Genomic DNA, 17,848 nt, shown 5'->3' on the forward strand with positions numbered 1-17,848 from the left:
CCCGTTATGTAGAAGACACTTGTAATGTAATTGTTGAATGAATAAATTATCTACTTTTTATAGCAGGAAGATAATAAAAAGAAAACCAGAAGTCTTGTTTTATTTTTATTTTCCTAAAGTTTTCTTTCTTTTTGTGTGTAAGTTTGATGAAATTACACTTTGTGTATGTTCTTCAGTTTTGCTGGAGACTCAAATACTTATAAAAGGCTTACATTTTTCTGTTAAAAAAAAAACTTGCAGAGTCCTTAGATTTATTTGATACCCAGAACTCAGCTCTAGTGATCACTTATTCCTCTCAGCCATGAGCAAGCGTGGGCTAAGATATATTTCTCCTATAATCCTGGGCTCTAGCTAGTGGACTCTGTCTAGTTCTGAGGGTGTTTCATTTTGGTTTTGGTTTTCCTGCTTTAGTATTTCCAGTAGGGGCACAGTGGGGGAAAGTTTATAGACTTTTTTACAGTGCGGTGTATCTAAAAGCCACAATAGTGTGAAACTTATTTTCCATTACCTATTCTTTCTATATATCCAGATGAATGGATTGGGCAATTTAAGGTTGAACAGATATGTAACAGATACAGTTGTACTTAAAAGTAATTAATGCAAATAATGTGAAATTATTGTTTTACCTTTCTGTAAATTATCCTGTGTTTCAGGTCAGGAATGTTGGAGTCTGGTATTGACCGAATTATTTCTCAGGTTGTGGATCCTAAGATCAACCACACATTCAGACCTCAGGTGGAGAAAGCTGTGCATGAGTTTTTGGCCACACTAAATCACAAAGAGGAAGCAAGTGGCAGCACAGCTCCGGATGATGAGAAACCAGATTCTTCCATCATTACACAAGGTGCTTTGCTTTTACTCTTGGTCAGTTCCATTGCTTTTCTTCTTGAACTGAGTACCAAGTTAGGGGTATTTGATTCTTTAAAATATTTCTCTATTTGGCTACTCTGCTGAAATTATATTTATTTTAAATACCACCTAATTCCTCACCTGGCATAACATTCCTTTTTTTTACAATAATGCAAAATAATAGACATTTGAGTAATGTTTTAGGTATGTGGCTGTGTGTTAAGAGAGGAAACAATTAAAATAATTAGAGAATATTTTCTTTTCCTGGGAACTAGAGTATTCTCATGTTTGTATGGTGCCTTTCCTAAGATACTATGTTAGAGAGGTAGAGAATTTAGAATTTGCTAGGTACGAGCACTGGTACCTGAAAGTCTGAAGGCGTATAAATGGTCTGCACAGCATATGTGTCATATAAAGATGGCCGTGGCATGTAACATTGATTCATCTGAGGGGTTTACCTTCTGCATGAATTTATTCTAAAATCTGTCTTTCCCTTGAAGGTGTCCCTGCTCCTGGGCCCAGTGCTAATGTAGCCAATGATGCTATGTCAATCTTAGAAACCATAACTTCTCTTAACCAAGAAGCTAGTGCTGCCAGGGCTTCGACAGAAGTGTCCAGTGCCAAGGCCAGTGAGAGAGTATCCAAAAAACTCCCATCTCAGCCAAGCACTGACACTAGTACTGAGAAAGAGAGAGCTTCAGAGGACATGATTGATAAAGAAAAATCTACACCTGATTCTGCAGGGGAAGGAATGGAAATATCCCCTAAATCTGAAGAATTTAATGATCTCCCTTGTGCAGTTGAAGAAATTAAAAATCACACAAAAGAGAGTAATAGTTCAATTCTACTAAATAAGGATATTCAACAGGAAAGTGGTGACCAAAAAAATAAATCAACTGACAAAGGTGAGAAGAAAGCAGACAGCAATGAAAAAGGAGAAAGGAAGAAAGAAAAGAAGGAAAAGACTGAAAAGAAATTTGATCACTCAAAAAGGAGTGAAGATACACAAAAAGTAAAAGATGAAAGACAACCAAAGGATAAAGAAGTAGAGTGTTCGAAACTCCCTTCAGAAAAGAACAGCAATAAAGCTAAAATCATTGAAGGGACTAAAGAAGGTATGTAAAAACTTGCAAAAATCTCCAACAATTTAAAGAACAAAAAGTATCTATTGGCAGGGGAGAAGGGTATCAAATTTTCCTTCAAATTTTAGTAAATTTGATACCTGTGTTTCAAAAGCCTGAAACCTCATTTGCCCTTGGCTGAAAAATGAGGAATAAACATTTGTATATTTGTTTTCTATGTTAATATACTAATTCACAAAAAGGAAAGAAACTCTAAACCTTACATTTAAATTTTGTAATTTATTTACATAAATTATTCAACAACTTAATTCATAGTTGTATATCTTAATCTCAAATAAAGTATTAGATAGTAAATATTTCAGTTACTTGCTTAAAATCTGCTTTTGTTTGTATCATTTGCATTGTAAATTAATCATTTAGTTATTTTTTACAGGATACTAGTTTGCCTTTATGTTTTCGGCAAATAGCTCTACCTTATTTGATATTGGTTACTAATAATGAGAGATTTTTCTTTCTAAATTGAAGTTCTTTGACATATATTTAAAGCAGAAAATTTTAAATGTAATTTAGAATTGGGTGCTGAGTTTGTTCTTGTAACAAATAATAATTTATCTTCTTTTCTTCTTTCTTTCATTTTCTTCTTGAAGATTGCTCGTTGATAGATTCTGATGTGGATGGACTAACAGACATCACAGTTAGCTCTGTCCATACCAGTGACCTTTCTTCTTTTGAAGAAGACACCGAGGAAGAAGTTGTAATGTCTGATAGCATGGAAGAAGGAGAGATTACATCAGATGGTAAAGCATTTTACTTAATAATGCCTCTGTGAAGCTTCTCGTCGAGCATTATTTCTATATTCAGATGGCTATGTCGTGAAAGACAGTGTGGTATAGTGGCAAGAGCATGGGACTTTGTAGTTGGAAGATTTGTATCTGAGTCCCAGCTCCGAGGTTGTCTATCTGGGCAAGCTTGGTAAGTTACTAAACTTCAGCAAGGCTTGGTTCTCTGTCTCTTAACTCCATCCCCTTGGATTATAAGATTTAGATGAAATAATGTATATGAAGATGGTGTAGATGTGTGTGGGTAGCATTTGGGGGAGCACAGTCCACAAGACTGCCTTCACTTCTGATACCAATTGAGAGTTCGGGGTCCCCAGCCTTACCCTTGGATTTGGTAATTAGCTAGAAGGACTCAGAGAACTCACTGAAAGCTGGTAACTCATGGTTATAGTTTATTACAACTAAGGGACACAGATGAAAATGAACCAAGGGAAGAGGCACACAAGCTAGATTCCAGGAAAGTTCCAAACATGAAGCTTCCAGTTGTCCTTTCCTTGTGGAGTCATGGACAGCATTACGTTCCCATCGTCAATGTCTGACAACACATATGGGTTATTGCCCACCAGGAAAGCTCACTGGACCCTTGATGTCCAATTTGTACTAGAGTTCCATCGTATAGACATAGCTGATTGCCCATGTATTTGGTCTCAGTCCCCAGCTCCTCTGAAGGTGAAGTTGATATCCCCATGACCCTAAGCCCCGACTCTAAATCACAGGCAACTTGGCTGACCCAAGACCCTTAGGCAAACAAAAACCCTCCTATCAGACGTAGCCTTCCAAAGGCGTAGAGATTCCCTCCCAGAAGCCGAGAGCAAGGACTAGCCCTCTCTTTACTATACAGTTTGTTTTCCAGCTAACCCTTATTAAGCACTTACTGTGTTCCAGGCTCTGTGCTCAATTCGTACACTATCCTGTGTAATAACTTCTGTAACCCTCACAACATCCCTGAGAAGTAGGTCCAGGTGATGAAACAAAGCCACTAAGGAGAGTTGTCTTGTCCTTAGTCACATGTCAGAGTGCCGGTGTCAATTTCAGATGTGAGACTCGGTTTCTAACCAATGCCTTATACTGCTCTTTACCACATTATTAAATTCTCTTTATCACTTTTTTAAAAAATTAAAAATAATATTGTTTGCATTGCCTGTAGGTAGCATCTTGTAAATTTGCCGGTGGCTTTTGGATAGAATACCTGGAAAGAAAACCATAGAGGAGAAAAAGTAGAAGCTTTTAATACCACAAGCATATTTTTCATCCTTTTCTTAGTATGCATTAAAAAACTAAACTACCAACCCAAAAAAGTAACAGCAGCACTTGCCACTTTTTATATCTATCCTCGTGAGGTCAGTTCTCTGTTCTACAGGAAGAATGCTGCTCATCCACGAACACTCCACTTTCTCTCCCCTAACTGAAATTCTAATTCTAGATGCTTATGGGGGTCTTTTCAAGTTTTTTCCTGGACAAGGCTAGATTTTATATGTATGGGATCCAAAAAGTAAGAAATGGCTATTTTGAGAGTACTAAGTGGTAGGAAATGAAAACCTTGCTTACAAAGTTTTCTTCTTCTTGCTGTGTCATGGGGAAACATAGCTGCCTTCCTAAGGTAGAGAGGCTTTGGTGTATACTTGGTGTAGGGCCAGTTAGTGATTCTTGCCTCTCCCGTAAATGAGAGACTCACAGGTGGTCATAGAAATCTCAAGTTTACTTTAAAGTACAGCTTCAAGTGAATTTGTTCAATTCAACAGTGGTAAAGCATTTGTGCCAAGCCCACTGACATACAAATGAGAATCAACTATTTGTCAAGAAATAGAACTCTACGGTCTAATTTTTCTTTGCCTTCTTTATGTGTGAGAAGCTAATTATTAAGAAATAAACCAAGATACAGATTATAGCCTTTACAGATGTCACATACTAGTATTTCCCCTGTTGAACCTGTAGGTATACCTCACCATATTGATACTGCTTTTGCTGCTTGACGTTTATTAAGCATAGTGTTGATGTTATTGCTAATTCACAGAAGTACTCCTCTATTGACTTTCTTCCAGATGAAGAGAAGAACAAGCAGAACAAAACGAAAACTCCGGCCAGTGATCCCGGTGAAGGAAAAGCAAAAAGCGTACGGCATTCTTACGTTCACAAGCCATATCTCTACTCAAAGTATTACAGTGATTCTGATGACGAACTTACTGTGGAACAACGGCGTCAGTCTATTGTAAGTCACATTTGACAAGGTTGACGAACCTGACTATTCTGTGTGCAAGGTACCGGGGAGCGTATGAAACAGTGACGGACAGCTTCTGCCTTCAGGAACTTTGTCCTTTCTCTAGGCAGCATAGACATAAACGTGTGACGGTGGTGTTCATGTCATCATGGTTAACAGTGAAAAATGGGTAACAACTTAAGTGTTTCACAGTATGGAAATCTTTGAGTCAAGTATGGATCAAGCCATAGAAAGATAGGATATGCAGCCATTAACATAATATTAAGATGGAAATGTAGTCCATGTATTTCCTGGATTTGAAAATATTTCTAATTATAAGATGTGTCATTGAAATTTTAATAGCTTTTTAGAGGAAAAAAATTGCTACCTCATTATATGTGTACATCAGTTTTCAGATGACTTGCAATTTCAGAAACATTTGAAATATGGAAAGTTGCACATCTTGGAATGAGGAAATATTATTACGTAGAAAAATGATTTAAGGAAGTACACCAATGATAATAGTGGCTTCTCTCTTGAAAAGTTTACTTGATCGTGAGTTACGCCTATGTTTAGGATTTTTGGCACTTTGAGACTTGGAGTTCTGAGCTGGAAAGGGGTGGGGGAGTAGCACACAATGACTAGATTCTCCCTGGCTTTAAAATAGGGGAGCAGAAAGTCCCATGTCCAAAACGTTGGTCCTAAGAGTGTAACCAGCAAGTCACATTTATTGTAGGGCTAGCCTGTCACTTGAATCTGCTTTTCAGCTTCCTTCTAAAAGAATAATCAAAAACTTATGGACACCTACCTGTGTGCACTTGATGCTCACAAATATTTTCATAGCTATCCTTTTAATTGAAGTAACCAATTTATTATGCCACTCTATCCCAAAATGACACCTTTCCCATTCTTTAAATTAATAGCATTCTGAAAGAGAAATGGAAAATTTTCACATCTATCTCTTATTATTCTAGTAGCTTACAAATCACGTAGTGTATATGCGCTTTTGCAGAGCCTATTACTTTGTAAGAACATTTGAATGGCAAACATATTTTTTTTTCAGAGAGTGTGTGCTTTTGCCTGATAATCTGTCAGGATAATTGTGAGTATTGTGTGGTTTTAGGCTAAAGAAAAAGAAGAGAGGCTTTTAAGAAGACAAATTAATAGAGAGAAACTTGAAGAAAAACGAAAACAGAAAGCAGAAAAGACAAAATCGTCAAAAGCTAAGACTCAAGGTATAGGAGATGTTAACTTTAATCTTTTAAACGATCTTATATACTCCATTATTTTCTAGATATTCATATTACTTATGAGTTGTGATTACAAAATAAAGTGATCCAAGTTACATCTTGGCAAAGCTGTTATATTAAAAAAAATTATTTATCTTCAGGTGTAGAAGATTTCCTTACTTTTCAATCTGATGTGTTTAGTCACTTTTTTTTATTATATTGCTGTATCTAAATTAAATATTCTATTGGGTGCCAGCTTACACATCTCACATGTTAGTAATTTATTTCCTAGTAATTGTGGAATGAATTATCACTGGAAATTGGATTGCTAACATGTGAGTAATCAAGCCTTGCCAGTGATATTAATGGAATTAATCTATGCTTTATGTTAACTAAAATGTCAAACATTTATCTAGAATATTTCATTAAACAAAATTGAACTTCCTCTGATCCTGTGTATGTAATATACAAACACATACACATATATAAGTATTTGAAATAAAGCAAGATGAGATCTCTTCATCTAGAATATTTTTTTATTCCAGCACAACTTAAGGATATTAAAGCTATTTTGCATTTTTATAGTGATTAGAAAATCTTAATGAAAAAGAAATATTACATTGTTTATAAAACTCTGTTCTGTAATATAGTTTATTGGTTGTTTCCTTTCTAGGCAAAAATAATATGGACTTAGAAGAATCATCAACAAAGAGTTCGGAACCTAAAGCCCCCAGAATTAAAGAAGTCCTTAAAGAACGGAAGGTTTTAGAGAAAAAAGTAGCTTTAAGCAAAAAAAGAAAAAAAGATTCAAGGTACATATTTTACCTGGCCACATTCCCATCGTAACATTCTCTGGTCATGCTTTTGAAAGACAGGCATTGAAAATGATGGTAAAGGGCCAGCCTCCAGTGGCAAAGTGGTTAGGTTTGGCTTACTCCACTTTGGCAGCCTGGGTTTGGTTCCTGGGCACAGACCTACACCACTTGTCTGTCAATGGCCATGTTGTCATGGCAGCTCACGTACAAAAAGAGGAAGATTGGCAGTGGATGTTAGCTCAGGGTGAATCTTCCTCAACAAAAAAGAAAAAGAAAAGAAAATGACAGTAAAGAGGCATACCTTGAATATGTATGTTATTGCATGTTTATGAAAGACCTTAGAGTTTCATTTTTAGTATCGTGATTCATTGTGTTAATATCTATACTATTTCAAAGTAGTATATCTTAATCTTTTGGTGGGGGGGCGGGTTTCCAGACCTTTTTGATAATCTGATGGAAGCTTTGGACTTTCTCCCCAGAAAAATGCACGCACATAAGCACATAGTTGTCCCTCGAGTTTCAGAGAGTTTATGGACCCTCTAGAAGTAGTCAGGAAGTATCCCCATTCTGGACATTCAGAACCACTTATTTACAGTGATTGCATCCATTTTCCAGTCTTTCCAGGCAATTCTCTTCACCAGTATCCCACACTTCTCCCCTTAAACCAGGGGTGTGGACCAAATTCTTTTTTAACCCCTCATTGTTAACTATAAGAATTAGAAAACTGAAGAGACCGAGAGTATCTATGAAGTTATATGAGCCATGGGCTACAGTTTTGCTGTTCCATCAAAATACAATTATGTACATTTAGCACAGACTTCAGGATAGCTAAATCAATAATTTGCAGAAGTTAGTGGGAATCAGCACTCAGTTTTCTTATTTTACTTCATTTCTATTGATCTGAATAAATAAGACTACCCTGTTTACTCAAAAGATGTTAAGACTTTCAAATGTAATTATAGCCCATTAAATATTTATCTTTAAGCAACAAATCCGGAAGTTTTGTTTCAAGTATACTTTCCTTTAGCACCAAGAGTAGTCCATGTCGCGTTTGGAATTATGTTCTCTTCTGTTGACTCAGAATAGGATTTAAATTGAAATGTAACAAGTCTCCGTTTATGGATCAAGTGTTTATAGTAAAGGAAAGCTAAGCTTTGTTTTTTAACCTTCCTGAGAAGTTCTTATATTAGATTCAAACAACGTTCATATTTCACTTTTTCTCCCACTTAGGAATGTTGAAGAGAATTCTAAAAAGAAACAGCAATCTGAAGAAGATGCCAAAGAAACCCTTAAAACAAATGAGGTATGTCCTAATTAATAAAATCCCATTTTAAATGCTCTTTTGTTAGATTTTAGCCATTCAGTCCTTTGGAGTAAAACTCGGAATGCAGTTCGATCTTTTCCAAGTTAAATAAAAAATCCTTTATCTTACACTCTGGAACTCCCATCCTATTATGGCCTGAATTCCTCATTTTGGCAAGTTGATTCATGTGATCTTTTTCTCTAGAACATGCCTACTGTTCTACTTTTCCTCTCTTCCCAACCCCCTAGCCTCCCATTTCTTATATTGGCAATAACAAAATTGCCAGTAATAATAATGAAAAAGAAAAGAGAGAGAAAACCTGAAATCGCTTTGCTGTAACAAATCGTCTGTTTCATTGTCTTTCTTTTCTCATCCATATATGTACATAATTTTGTAGAGTGGATGTAATCTTCCAAAATGTTTTTAATATTACCTCTTACTTGTTTCATGTTACTTTGTAAGCTTTCTAATTATTATATTTGACAATTGCCTAGTGTTACACTGCGTGGATATACTGTAATTCAAGCATTCCCTTATAGTTGAACACTTAGATTGTTTCCCACGTTTGATCAATTTAAATAGTAAAAATATGTGCAATTAGTACATTTTTCCCCCTTTTTGAATTATTTTCTTGGGATAAACTTTTGCTTTCACTGGGTTTAAATCCTTATTTATACTGCCACATTTGTAATCCCATAGCTGAAACTTCTAAGGGAAAACTAATAATTTATTATTTGTTCATAGCCAGTAAATATTCCTATTTCTTTATTCAGAAATTAGAGGCATATTTATAAGTATACCCAGATATTTTAATGGCATATTTTTAAATATTTAACTTTATTTTGTGATAAATTTCTTTGAAAAATTATCTCACAAACTTTTATTCACACTAATTGGTTAGAACTTACTGTAAAATTAGGTTGACGAAATCTCTTTTCTTTCTTTGAGGAATTTAGTTTTAAAGTAGTTTTTAAGATTTTGCTATATCCTGGTTGCTATATTAGTAGAAGTACGTTAATCTGTGTGTTAAATTGTAAGGAGGTGAACTGGTAAGCTGACCAGAGACTTAAGATTCTTTCTGAGAACTTCGCCCAGTATTTGAAGAGTAGTAATTATAGCTAGTAGTCAGTGAGTCTTCGCTAAAATGTGTTTAGTCAGCGTCCACTCATTAACGTTAGTAACCTACTCAGTGCCATACTGTGGGATAGGGAGGAAAGTTTAGATGCTTTGGTCTGTCAATATCTTCCTTTGGATGCACATATATATACATACATTATATGTGATATGGTTACTGTTACTGTGAGTTGTTGTGTACTTTTGAAACTACTTAAGTAGAATGTCCTACAAGCAACCTAAATTCGTGAGGTTCCTATAAATAATTTGGTTTTCCAAATTAAAATATAGGAAACCTTTATTTCAATATAAAATTTTTAAATTGTCTTCATCAGTAGGTATTACACTTTTGGACTGAAAAGAACATTGGATTGTTGTTCATCGAGTTTATATTCATTAACGAGTACTGAACATTGGTGGGTTTTAGAAATTTAGAGTTAAAGAGGGCCACCTAAATGCATGGACAAATCTTGGGAGAAATAACTAGTCTCTATAAAGATGCCTGTGCTGTAGTAGGAAGAGGACTAGGCTCAAAGTGAGATCATCCGAACTCATTGTCTGGGTGTCAAGTTATTGAGTCATGCTGAGCTTCAGTTTCCTGGTGCAAAAATACCTACCAAAGGCTGCTGGCAAAGATTAACTATGATGTAAGATAAATGACAGCACTCGATGTATTAAATGCACCCAGATGTTAAATTTGAATATAAAAATTGATTTCTTACATTTTAACCTTTATCTTCTTACAGCATTGTGAAAAGGAAAAGGCATCTTCTTCAAAAGATTTGAAACATGTGCATGCAAAAAATGAACCAAGTAAACCTGCACGGAGACTTTCAGAGTCTTTGCATGCAGCTGATGAAAATAAAAATGAGCCCAAAATAGAAAGAGAACATAAAAGACGGACCTCTACCCCTGTTGTGGTGGAAGGGACACAGGAAGAGAGTGACACACGAGATGGAAAAAGACAAATGGAACGCTCAGAAAGTGGCACAGAAGAGCCCCAGAAACAGAAAAGCACAGTTAAAAATGAAAAGCATCTAAAGAAAGATGATTCTGAAACACCACATGTGAAAAACCTACCTAAGAAAGAGGCGAAATCCTCCAAGGAGAAGCTTGAAAAAGAGAAAACTGTGTCAGAGGACAAATTGTCTATGAAACATAAATATAAAGGTGACAGTATGCATAAAACAGGTGACGAGACCGAGCTTCACTCTTCAGAGAAAGGGTTAAGGGTAGACGAAAGTATTCAGAAGCAAAGTCAACAAACAAAGCTTTCTTCAGATGATAAAGCTGAACGAAAAAGTAAACATAGGAATGAAAGGAAATTATCAGTTTTAGGCAAAGATGGAAAGCCAGTTTCTGAATATATTATAAAAACAGATGAGAATGTTCGTAAAGAAAACAACAAAAAAGAGAGACACGTGTCAACTGAAAAAACTAAGGCAGAGCACAAATCAAGAAGATCAAGTGATTCTAAAATTCAGAAAGATTCTCTGAGTTCCAAGCAACATGGTATCACATTACAGAGAAGAAGTGAAAGTTATTCAGAGGATAAGTGTGATACGGACTCAACTAATTTAGATAGTAATTCAAAACCAGAAGAGATCCTTCACAAGGAGAAGCGAAGAACAAAGAGCTTGTTAGAAGACAAACTTATGTTAAAGGCTAAATCAAAAAGTCAAGGCAAACAGTTAAAAGTAGTTGAAACAGAATTACAAGAAAGCATCACCAAACAGGCCACCACTCCAAAACCAGATAAGGAGAAGAACACAGAAGAAAGTGACTCAGATAGACAGCGAAAGTCTAAAGTTGAGGACAAACCTGAGGAAACTGGTCTTGAACCTGTATTAGAGAATGCTGCTTCAGCACATGGTACCCAGAAGGATTCTAGTCACAGAGCTAAGTTACTATTAGCAAAGGAGAAATGTAAGGGAGATAAAGATTCAGTCTCTTCCAGACTTGAGAGAAAGTTATCAGATGGGCACAAAAGCAGAAGCTTAAAGCATAGTAGTAAAGACGTCAAAAAGAAGGAAGAAAATAAATCAGATGACAAGGAGGGTAAAGAAGTTGATAGTAATCATGAAAAGACCAGAGGGAATAGTTCAGTTCTGGAAAAGAAATTAAGTAGAAGGTTGTGTGAAAATCGAAGAGGAAGCTTATCGCAAGAAATGACCAAAGGAGAAGAAAAATTAGCAGTGAACACCTTGGGCACTCCCAGTAGTTCCTCCCTTCAGAGACCAAAAAGAAGTGGTGATACCACATTGATCCCTGAACAAGAGCCAATGGAAATTGATTCTGAGGCAGCTGTTGAAAATTTGTTTGAAGTATCTAAAAACCAAGACAGCAGCAGTAATAGTTCTCAGCAAGACGTTGACTCTGAAAATGGTATGAAACAAAAAACTACTGCCACTGTTCTAAAGGATGAATTACGAACTTCCACAGTAGATTCAAAAACAGCAGTTCCAGCCTGTAAATTGGGACGTGCGACAGGAGTTGTTAGTAATTCTGAAAAGCACACTGACCATAAAATTACTCTGACCAAGAAAGTGCATATTGAAAGTGCTGTGTCCAAACCAAATCCCGGGGAGAAAGAACCCACTCAAGCAACTCATGAAGTGAATGTAGACTCTGAAACTAGTCACAGAATATTACCTCATGCCCTTTCAGAAAATGACAAGGCACAAAAGAATTTGAAAAACACAACTAAACCCACTGAAGAACATAATGCTCAAGGAGATGCTGCTGTTGAACATTCCACAAATTTAGACCCCTCACCATCCTTAAGTTCAGTGACTGTTGTGCCTCAGAAACAATCTCATGATTCAGATGCAATTCCTTTAGTGGACAAAAGAACTGTTTTAGAAGGTGGCACAGCTAGCACCTCACCTGTGGACCACCCTCATATTCCTAGTCAAAGTTTGGCTGTTAGGGAATCAGAAGCCCCTGGGACAAGTGACAGCAAAGAAGGAGGTACAGTTTCCACAGTAGATACACCAGCAAAAGCAAGCATAGATAGCAAAAGACACATTCCAGAAGGTTACCAGGCCACTGTACTGGAGAATAAACAAGGGAAAGTAAATATGCCTCTTGGCAGTGAGTTCACAGACGTGATTATGGAAAATGAGAATGTTCACAAAGTACGTGGCTTGATGGACATGGCCCAGAAAGATGACTTAATTACAGAGCCCAGTTCAAAGCAGACATTTAGAGCTGCAGTAGAAAATGGTACAAAGAATGGCATTGCTGTTGACCATGTGGTAGGCATGAGTACAGGAAAAGATACTGAAACTATTGAACTGAGGCATAGTCGAGGCCCAGGTGAAGTAGAAAACATGTCAATTGATGTTGAAAGACGGAATGAAAACAGTGAGGTAGACACCAGTGCTGGAAGTAACACCACATCGTCTGTTTTAGAACAAAGGAATGGAAAAACTGAGAATGTGACGACTGGGTCTGGTAGAGCAGAAAAGACTTCTGTTGCCACTAGCACTGAAGGGAAGGACGACAATGTTAACTCAATTCCGGTAAAAGCAGGGGATGCTACAACCACTTCCTCAGAAACAGGAGAGGGTGAGGTGGCTGTGCCTTGCACAAGCATTGAGGCAGATGAAGGCTTCATAACAGGTGCCTGCTGCAGAAACAATCCTCTTCACATTGGGGCAGAAGCCAGCGAATGCACTGTTTTTGCTGCAGCTGAAGAAGGTGGCGGCATTGTCACAGAAGGATTTGCTGAAAGTGAAACTTTCCTTACAAGCACCAAGGAAGGAGAAATTAGAGAGTGTACTATGGCTGAATCTGAAGAAGCTGCAGCAGACCCAGTGACTGCTCACACTGTTAAAATTGAAGACAATGTCAATAGCGTTGTGACAGAAGAGAAAGATGATGCCGTAACCAGTGCAGGCTCTGAAGAAAAATGTGATGATGGTTCTTCAAGTAGAGACTCAGAAATAGTTGAAGGAACTGTTACTTTTATTAGTGAAGTTGAAAGCGATGGAGCGGTAACAAGTGCTGGGACAGAAATAAGAGAGGGATCCTTAGGCAGTGAAGAGGTAGACGGATTCCAGAGAAATACAATGAGAATGGGCTGCACAAAAGAAACTGAAGGGACTGTGACGTGTACAGGAGCAGAAAGGAGAAGTGATAACTTTGTTATGTGCTCAGTAACTGGTGCAGGGCCACAGGAGGAGCGCATGGTTACAGGTGCAGCTGTGATCCTGGTAGATAACAACACACCACCAGGAACAAGTGCCACCCAAGAAGGAGATGGTTCCGTGAATGATGGTACAGAAGGTGAAAGTGCAGTCACCAGCACAGGGATAATGGAAGAAGATGGAGAGGGGCCAGCAAGTTGCACAGGTTCAGAAGAGAGCAGCGAAGGCTTTGCTATAAGTTCTGAGTCAGAAGAAAATGGAGAGAGTGCGATGGACAGCACAGTAGCCAAAGAAGTCACTAATGTACCATTAGTCGCTGCTGGTCCATGTGATGATGAAGGCATTGTAACCAGCACAGGTGCAAAAGAGGAAGATGATGAAGGCGAGGGTGTCGTGACTAGTACCGGAAGAGGAAATGAAGTTGGGCACGCGTCAACTTGCACGGGGATAGAAGAAGAGAGTGAAGGGATATCAATTTGTGAAAGTGCAGAAGAAGGAGACAGTCAGATTGGTACTGCAGTAGGGCATGTGGAAGCTGAGGCTGGAGCAGCCATCACCAATGCAAATGAAAGTAATGTTGATAGCATGACTGGTGCAGAGAAGGAAATTAAAGATACAGAGATCTGCTCCAGTGCAAAAGGCATGGTAGAAAGCAGTGTGACCAGTGCAGTTTCAGGAAAGGGTGAAGGGGCACCAGTGCCTGAAGGTTGCGAGGGTCCCATGACTAGTGTGGCTTCAGATCAAAGTGCCAGTCAGCTCACCAGAAAAGAAAAAGTTGAAGATACCCCTATTTCCACTGGCCTTGTCGGGGGCAGTTATGAGGTACTTGTATCTGGTGCAGTCCCAGAATATGAAGTTCATCACACATTGCCAAGTGAGAAAGAAGATGAAGGTATCATCACCTCTGTGGAAAATGAAGAATGTGATGGCCTCATGGCTACTACAGCCAGTGACAGTATTACCAACCAAACTTGTTTAGGTGGGGGCAAAAGTCAAGGCAAAGGCTTGATGATTTCCACCAGTACAACAAATGATTGCATCACTCAGTTAAGCATGATTGCAGACGTGGAAGGTCATTCAAGTGCTCTGAGAACTGAAGAAAATATGGAAGGAACCAGAGTAAACGTGGAAGAATTTGAGGCCCCAATGCCCAGTGCAGTTTCAGGAGATGAGAGCCAGCTCCCTGCTACAAGAACTGAAGAGAAAGATGAGTGTGCCATGATTTCCACAAGCATAGGGGAAGAATTTGAAGTGCGTATTTCCAGTGCAACAACCATCAAAGATGCTGAAAGTCAGCAGACAGTTGCAACAGTTGAAGAAAGAGCTAAAGGTCCAATGTTGGCAAGCACTGATGACTTTGAGGGGCCCATGCCCAGTGCACCCACAGAAGTTGATAGTCCTCTTGCCTCAACCAGCAAGGAGGAGAAAGATGAATGTGCTCTCATTTCCACCAGCATAGCAGAAGAATGTGAGGCCTCTATTTCTGGTGTAGCTGTAGAAAATGAAAATGAGCAATCTCTTACAGTCATGGAAGAAAAAGATGGGAGTGCTGTCATCTCAACAAGCTCAGTAGAAGACTGTGAGGGTCCAGTGTCCAGTGCTGTCCCTCAGGAAGAAGTTCATCCCTCAGTCACACCAGTGGAAGAGATAAGTGACACCACCATGATTTCTACAAGCACCACTGAAGGATGTGAAGCAGTCATGATGGGTGCTGTCCCACCAGATGAAGATCAGCCCACTGTTGCAAGAATGGAGGACTTGAGTGATGCTGCCGTCATCTCCACGAGCACAGCCGAATGTGTGCTGATTGTCACTGGCCTAGACAGACACGAAGAGAATCGGCTGACTGCAGACAACCCAGAAGGAAAACATGACCTGTCGGCTGCAAAGGCAAGCAAGTATGAGGTCCCTATGCCCAGCCTAATTGCTGAGAACAACTGTCAGCATCCTGGGCCGTTCACGGGAGGAAGAGAAGTGGGCCCTGTGATGGCAGTGAGCTCCAAGGAAGGGCGTGACAGCACATCAATCAGCGTGCTCTCTGCAGAGGGAGGCCAGCCAGGTGCTGTGTGTACACAAGAGAAAGAGAGGCATGGCAAAGACTGTCTTGGCAAAGTATCTCCTACAGGAAGAGGACAGAATGCAAGCACCTTGCCCCTCGTAAATGCAGAAGAGAAGAGTGTCCAGTTGAGCTCTGTTGAGAGGGAAGATAAAAGCCCTGAGGCAGGGACAGCAGGGGACAGTACCACAGGGAGCTGTTCAGCAGAGAGGGGCGAGGAGAGAAGTGCTGACTCACCTGTCCATCTGAGAGGACCTGAGCAAACATGTGGGCAGATGGCTGAAGACTCCGCCGTCAGTATTGGCTGTTTGACAGCAAAACATACTGGTGCTATAGAAGCTGGTGACATGCCACAAGTCAAAGACGCTGCAGCGGAGCCGTCATCACCTCCTCCTGACCAACAGAGGCCTGAGGGCAACTTGAAAACCACCGTCACTGAATGTATTAATGGCCAAGAATCAGAAGTTGCTCCTTCCCACACAACAGTCCTTCCAGCTGCCTTCGATGTAGCTCTTTCAGCTCCTAAATGTGAGCAGAACCTGACCATAGAGAGTGATCACAGTGGCACATGGACTGTTCAAGTGTCTGCTGAAAAAACTGGAGATGGTAACGGCATGACAAAGTTACTCCAGGAGGAAGGAGACCTGGAGGTCACTGTTTCTTCTCAAGAAAATTTGTGCAACAAAGGTGAGAATTTCTAATTGTAAATTTTAGCATTTTCCAAAAATGATTGTATGTGGAATACACTTAAGACAATCTTAGGAAAGATGGTTTTGGTGCTGGAATGTCACACAATAACTTTCATCAAACTTGAAGGTTGACCTTCTCTAAAAGAAAGTTGTGTTTAAATGCTTAAGACCTTAGACCCGTTTCTCCTGTGCAATAAGAAAAGAGGCAGGAGGCCAAGGGACAGGAAGTCAGCTAGCCACGTGTCACCTGCATGACTGTTGCATGTTACTAAAGCTCTTTGACCTTCAGGTTCTTGTCAATCAAATTGAAGAATACCTTACAACCACCCTGTGAAATGAGTATTTTTTTATCATTTTCATTTTACAAATGAGGAAATGGGTTCAGAGAATTTAAATAACTTACATAGTACTTGGGTGCTTTTTAGAAAAAAGTTGCTTCTGAGGCTCAGTTTTCTGTTGTATAAAATGGAGGTAATAGTACAAAAACAAACATCATTCCAGCCCTTGTCTGACTTAGTATAGATTTACAGTATGTGTCAGTTCAGTCCAGCTGGCTACTTCTAATCAAGGCAGCACATTATTATTTATGAACATATGTATGTATGTATTTGCTTGCTAGCTTGCTAAGGATGATTCAGCAAGCATCTGAATGTTTGCCCTGAGCTAATATCTGTTGCCAATCTTCCCCTTTTTCACTTGAGGAAGATTCACCAAGCTAACATCTCTGCCAGTCTTCTATTTCGTATGTGGGTCACGGCCACAACATGGCTGCTGACGAGTGGTATAGGTCCACACCCACGAACCAAACCAGGGCCACCGAAGTGGAGCATGACGAACTTAAGAGCTAGGCCCTGGGGCCAGCCCCCACATTATTATATTTTTTAACTGAGTTTATTGTTCAGTTAAAATGAGTTAGTTTCTGGTTTAGAATATGTTTTAAAGAGAAAAGAAATGTGTTCTCTCCCAATTTCAGAGAGTGCTAGTCTTGTTAGAAATAGTTGGTAATTTTCAAAGCTATAAGCTTTGAGCTTAGTCATTCCTTATACCTTCCAATTTTGGACACTTGTACTAGCTACTGCTGTGCTAGACTCTGGGGATACAAAGATAAAGTCAAGATGAGAAGATAGCTGGGAATCCAGCCATGCGTTATAAGTAGGCAGTGACAGGTGCTTAGAGTGGGGTTAAGCACAGGATGCTGTGAGAATTCAAAGGGAGCACATGGGCTAGGCTTAAGGGGGTCAGGAACGTTGACCTCTTTCCCACTCCGGCTGTATAAAATGTAGCATCTTGGACTTTAAACTGGAACAGACCTTAGATAGCACCTATTGCAGCCTCAGAAAGCTGAGACTATTAGCTTTAGTCCTGTTCATTATGGGGACTTAAATAGGAGACGTCTAAGAAATGTTGTTGAAATAAGTCACTTTAAATTTTTTCATTGGATGCAGCCTGGGGTAAATTGAATGCTCTGAAAGTTTTTATGACTTAAACATTGCTACAGTCTGTTACTCCTTCCTCCCCATTGCTT

General features: G+C 38.9%; 1 protein-coding gene across 4 annotated transcripts in view; it reads left to right on the top strand.

The window, feature by feature from the left end:
* Positions 1–17,848, top strand: part of BOD1L1 (biorientation of chromosomes in cell division 1 like 1) — a 53,907-nt gene that overhangs the window by 10,549 nt on the left and 25,510 nt on the right. For all 4 annotated transcript variants that reach the window (XR_011437207.1, XR_011437206.1, XM_023638344.2 and 1 more), the window contains exons 3-10: positions 654–844; positions 1,350–1,964; positions 2,579–2,728; positions 4,813–4,979; positions 6,091–6,202; positions 6,870–7,008; positions 8,242–8,314; positions 10,174–16,321. Coding sequence is in view for 2 of the 4 variants with exons in the window: in XM_023638344.2 (XP_023494112.2) it covers positions 654–844; positions 1,350–1,964; positions 2,579–2,728; positions 4,813–4,979; positions 6,091–6,202; positions 6,870–7,008; positions 8,242–8,314; positions 10,174–16,321 (7,595 nt within the window). In the remaining 2 variants the exon portion in view is untranslated. The remainder of the gene's footprint in view (positions 1–653; positions 845–1,349; positions 1,965–2,578; positions 2,729–4,812; positions 4,980–6,090; positions 6,203–6,869; positions 7,009–8,241; positions 8,315–10,173; positions 16,322–17,848) is intronic.

The sequence above is a fragment of the Equus caballus genome, chromosome 3 (assembly GCF_041296265.1).
Source record: "Equus caballus isolate H_3958 breed thoroughbred chromosome 3, TB-T2T, whole genome shotgun sequence".
Taxonomy (NCBI): domain Eukaryota; kingdom Metazoa; phylum Chordata; class Mammalia; order Perissodactyla; family Equidae; genus Equus; species Equus caballus.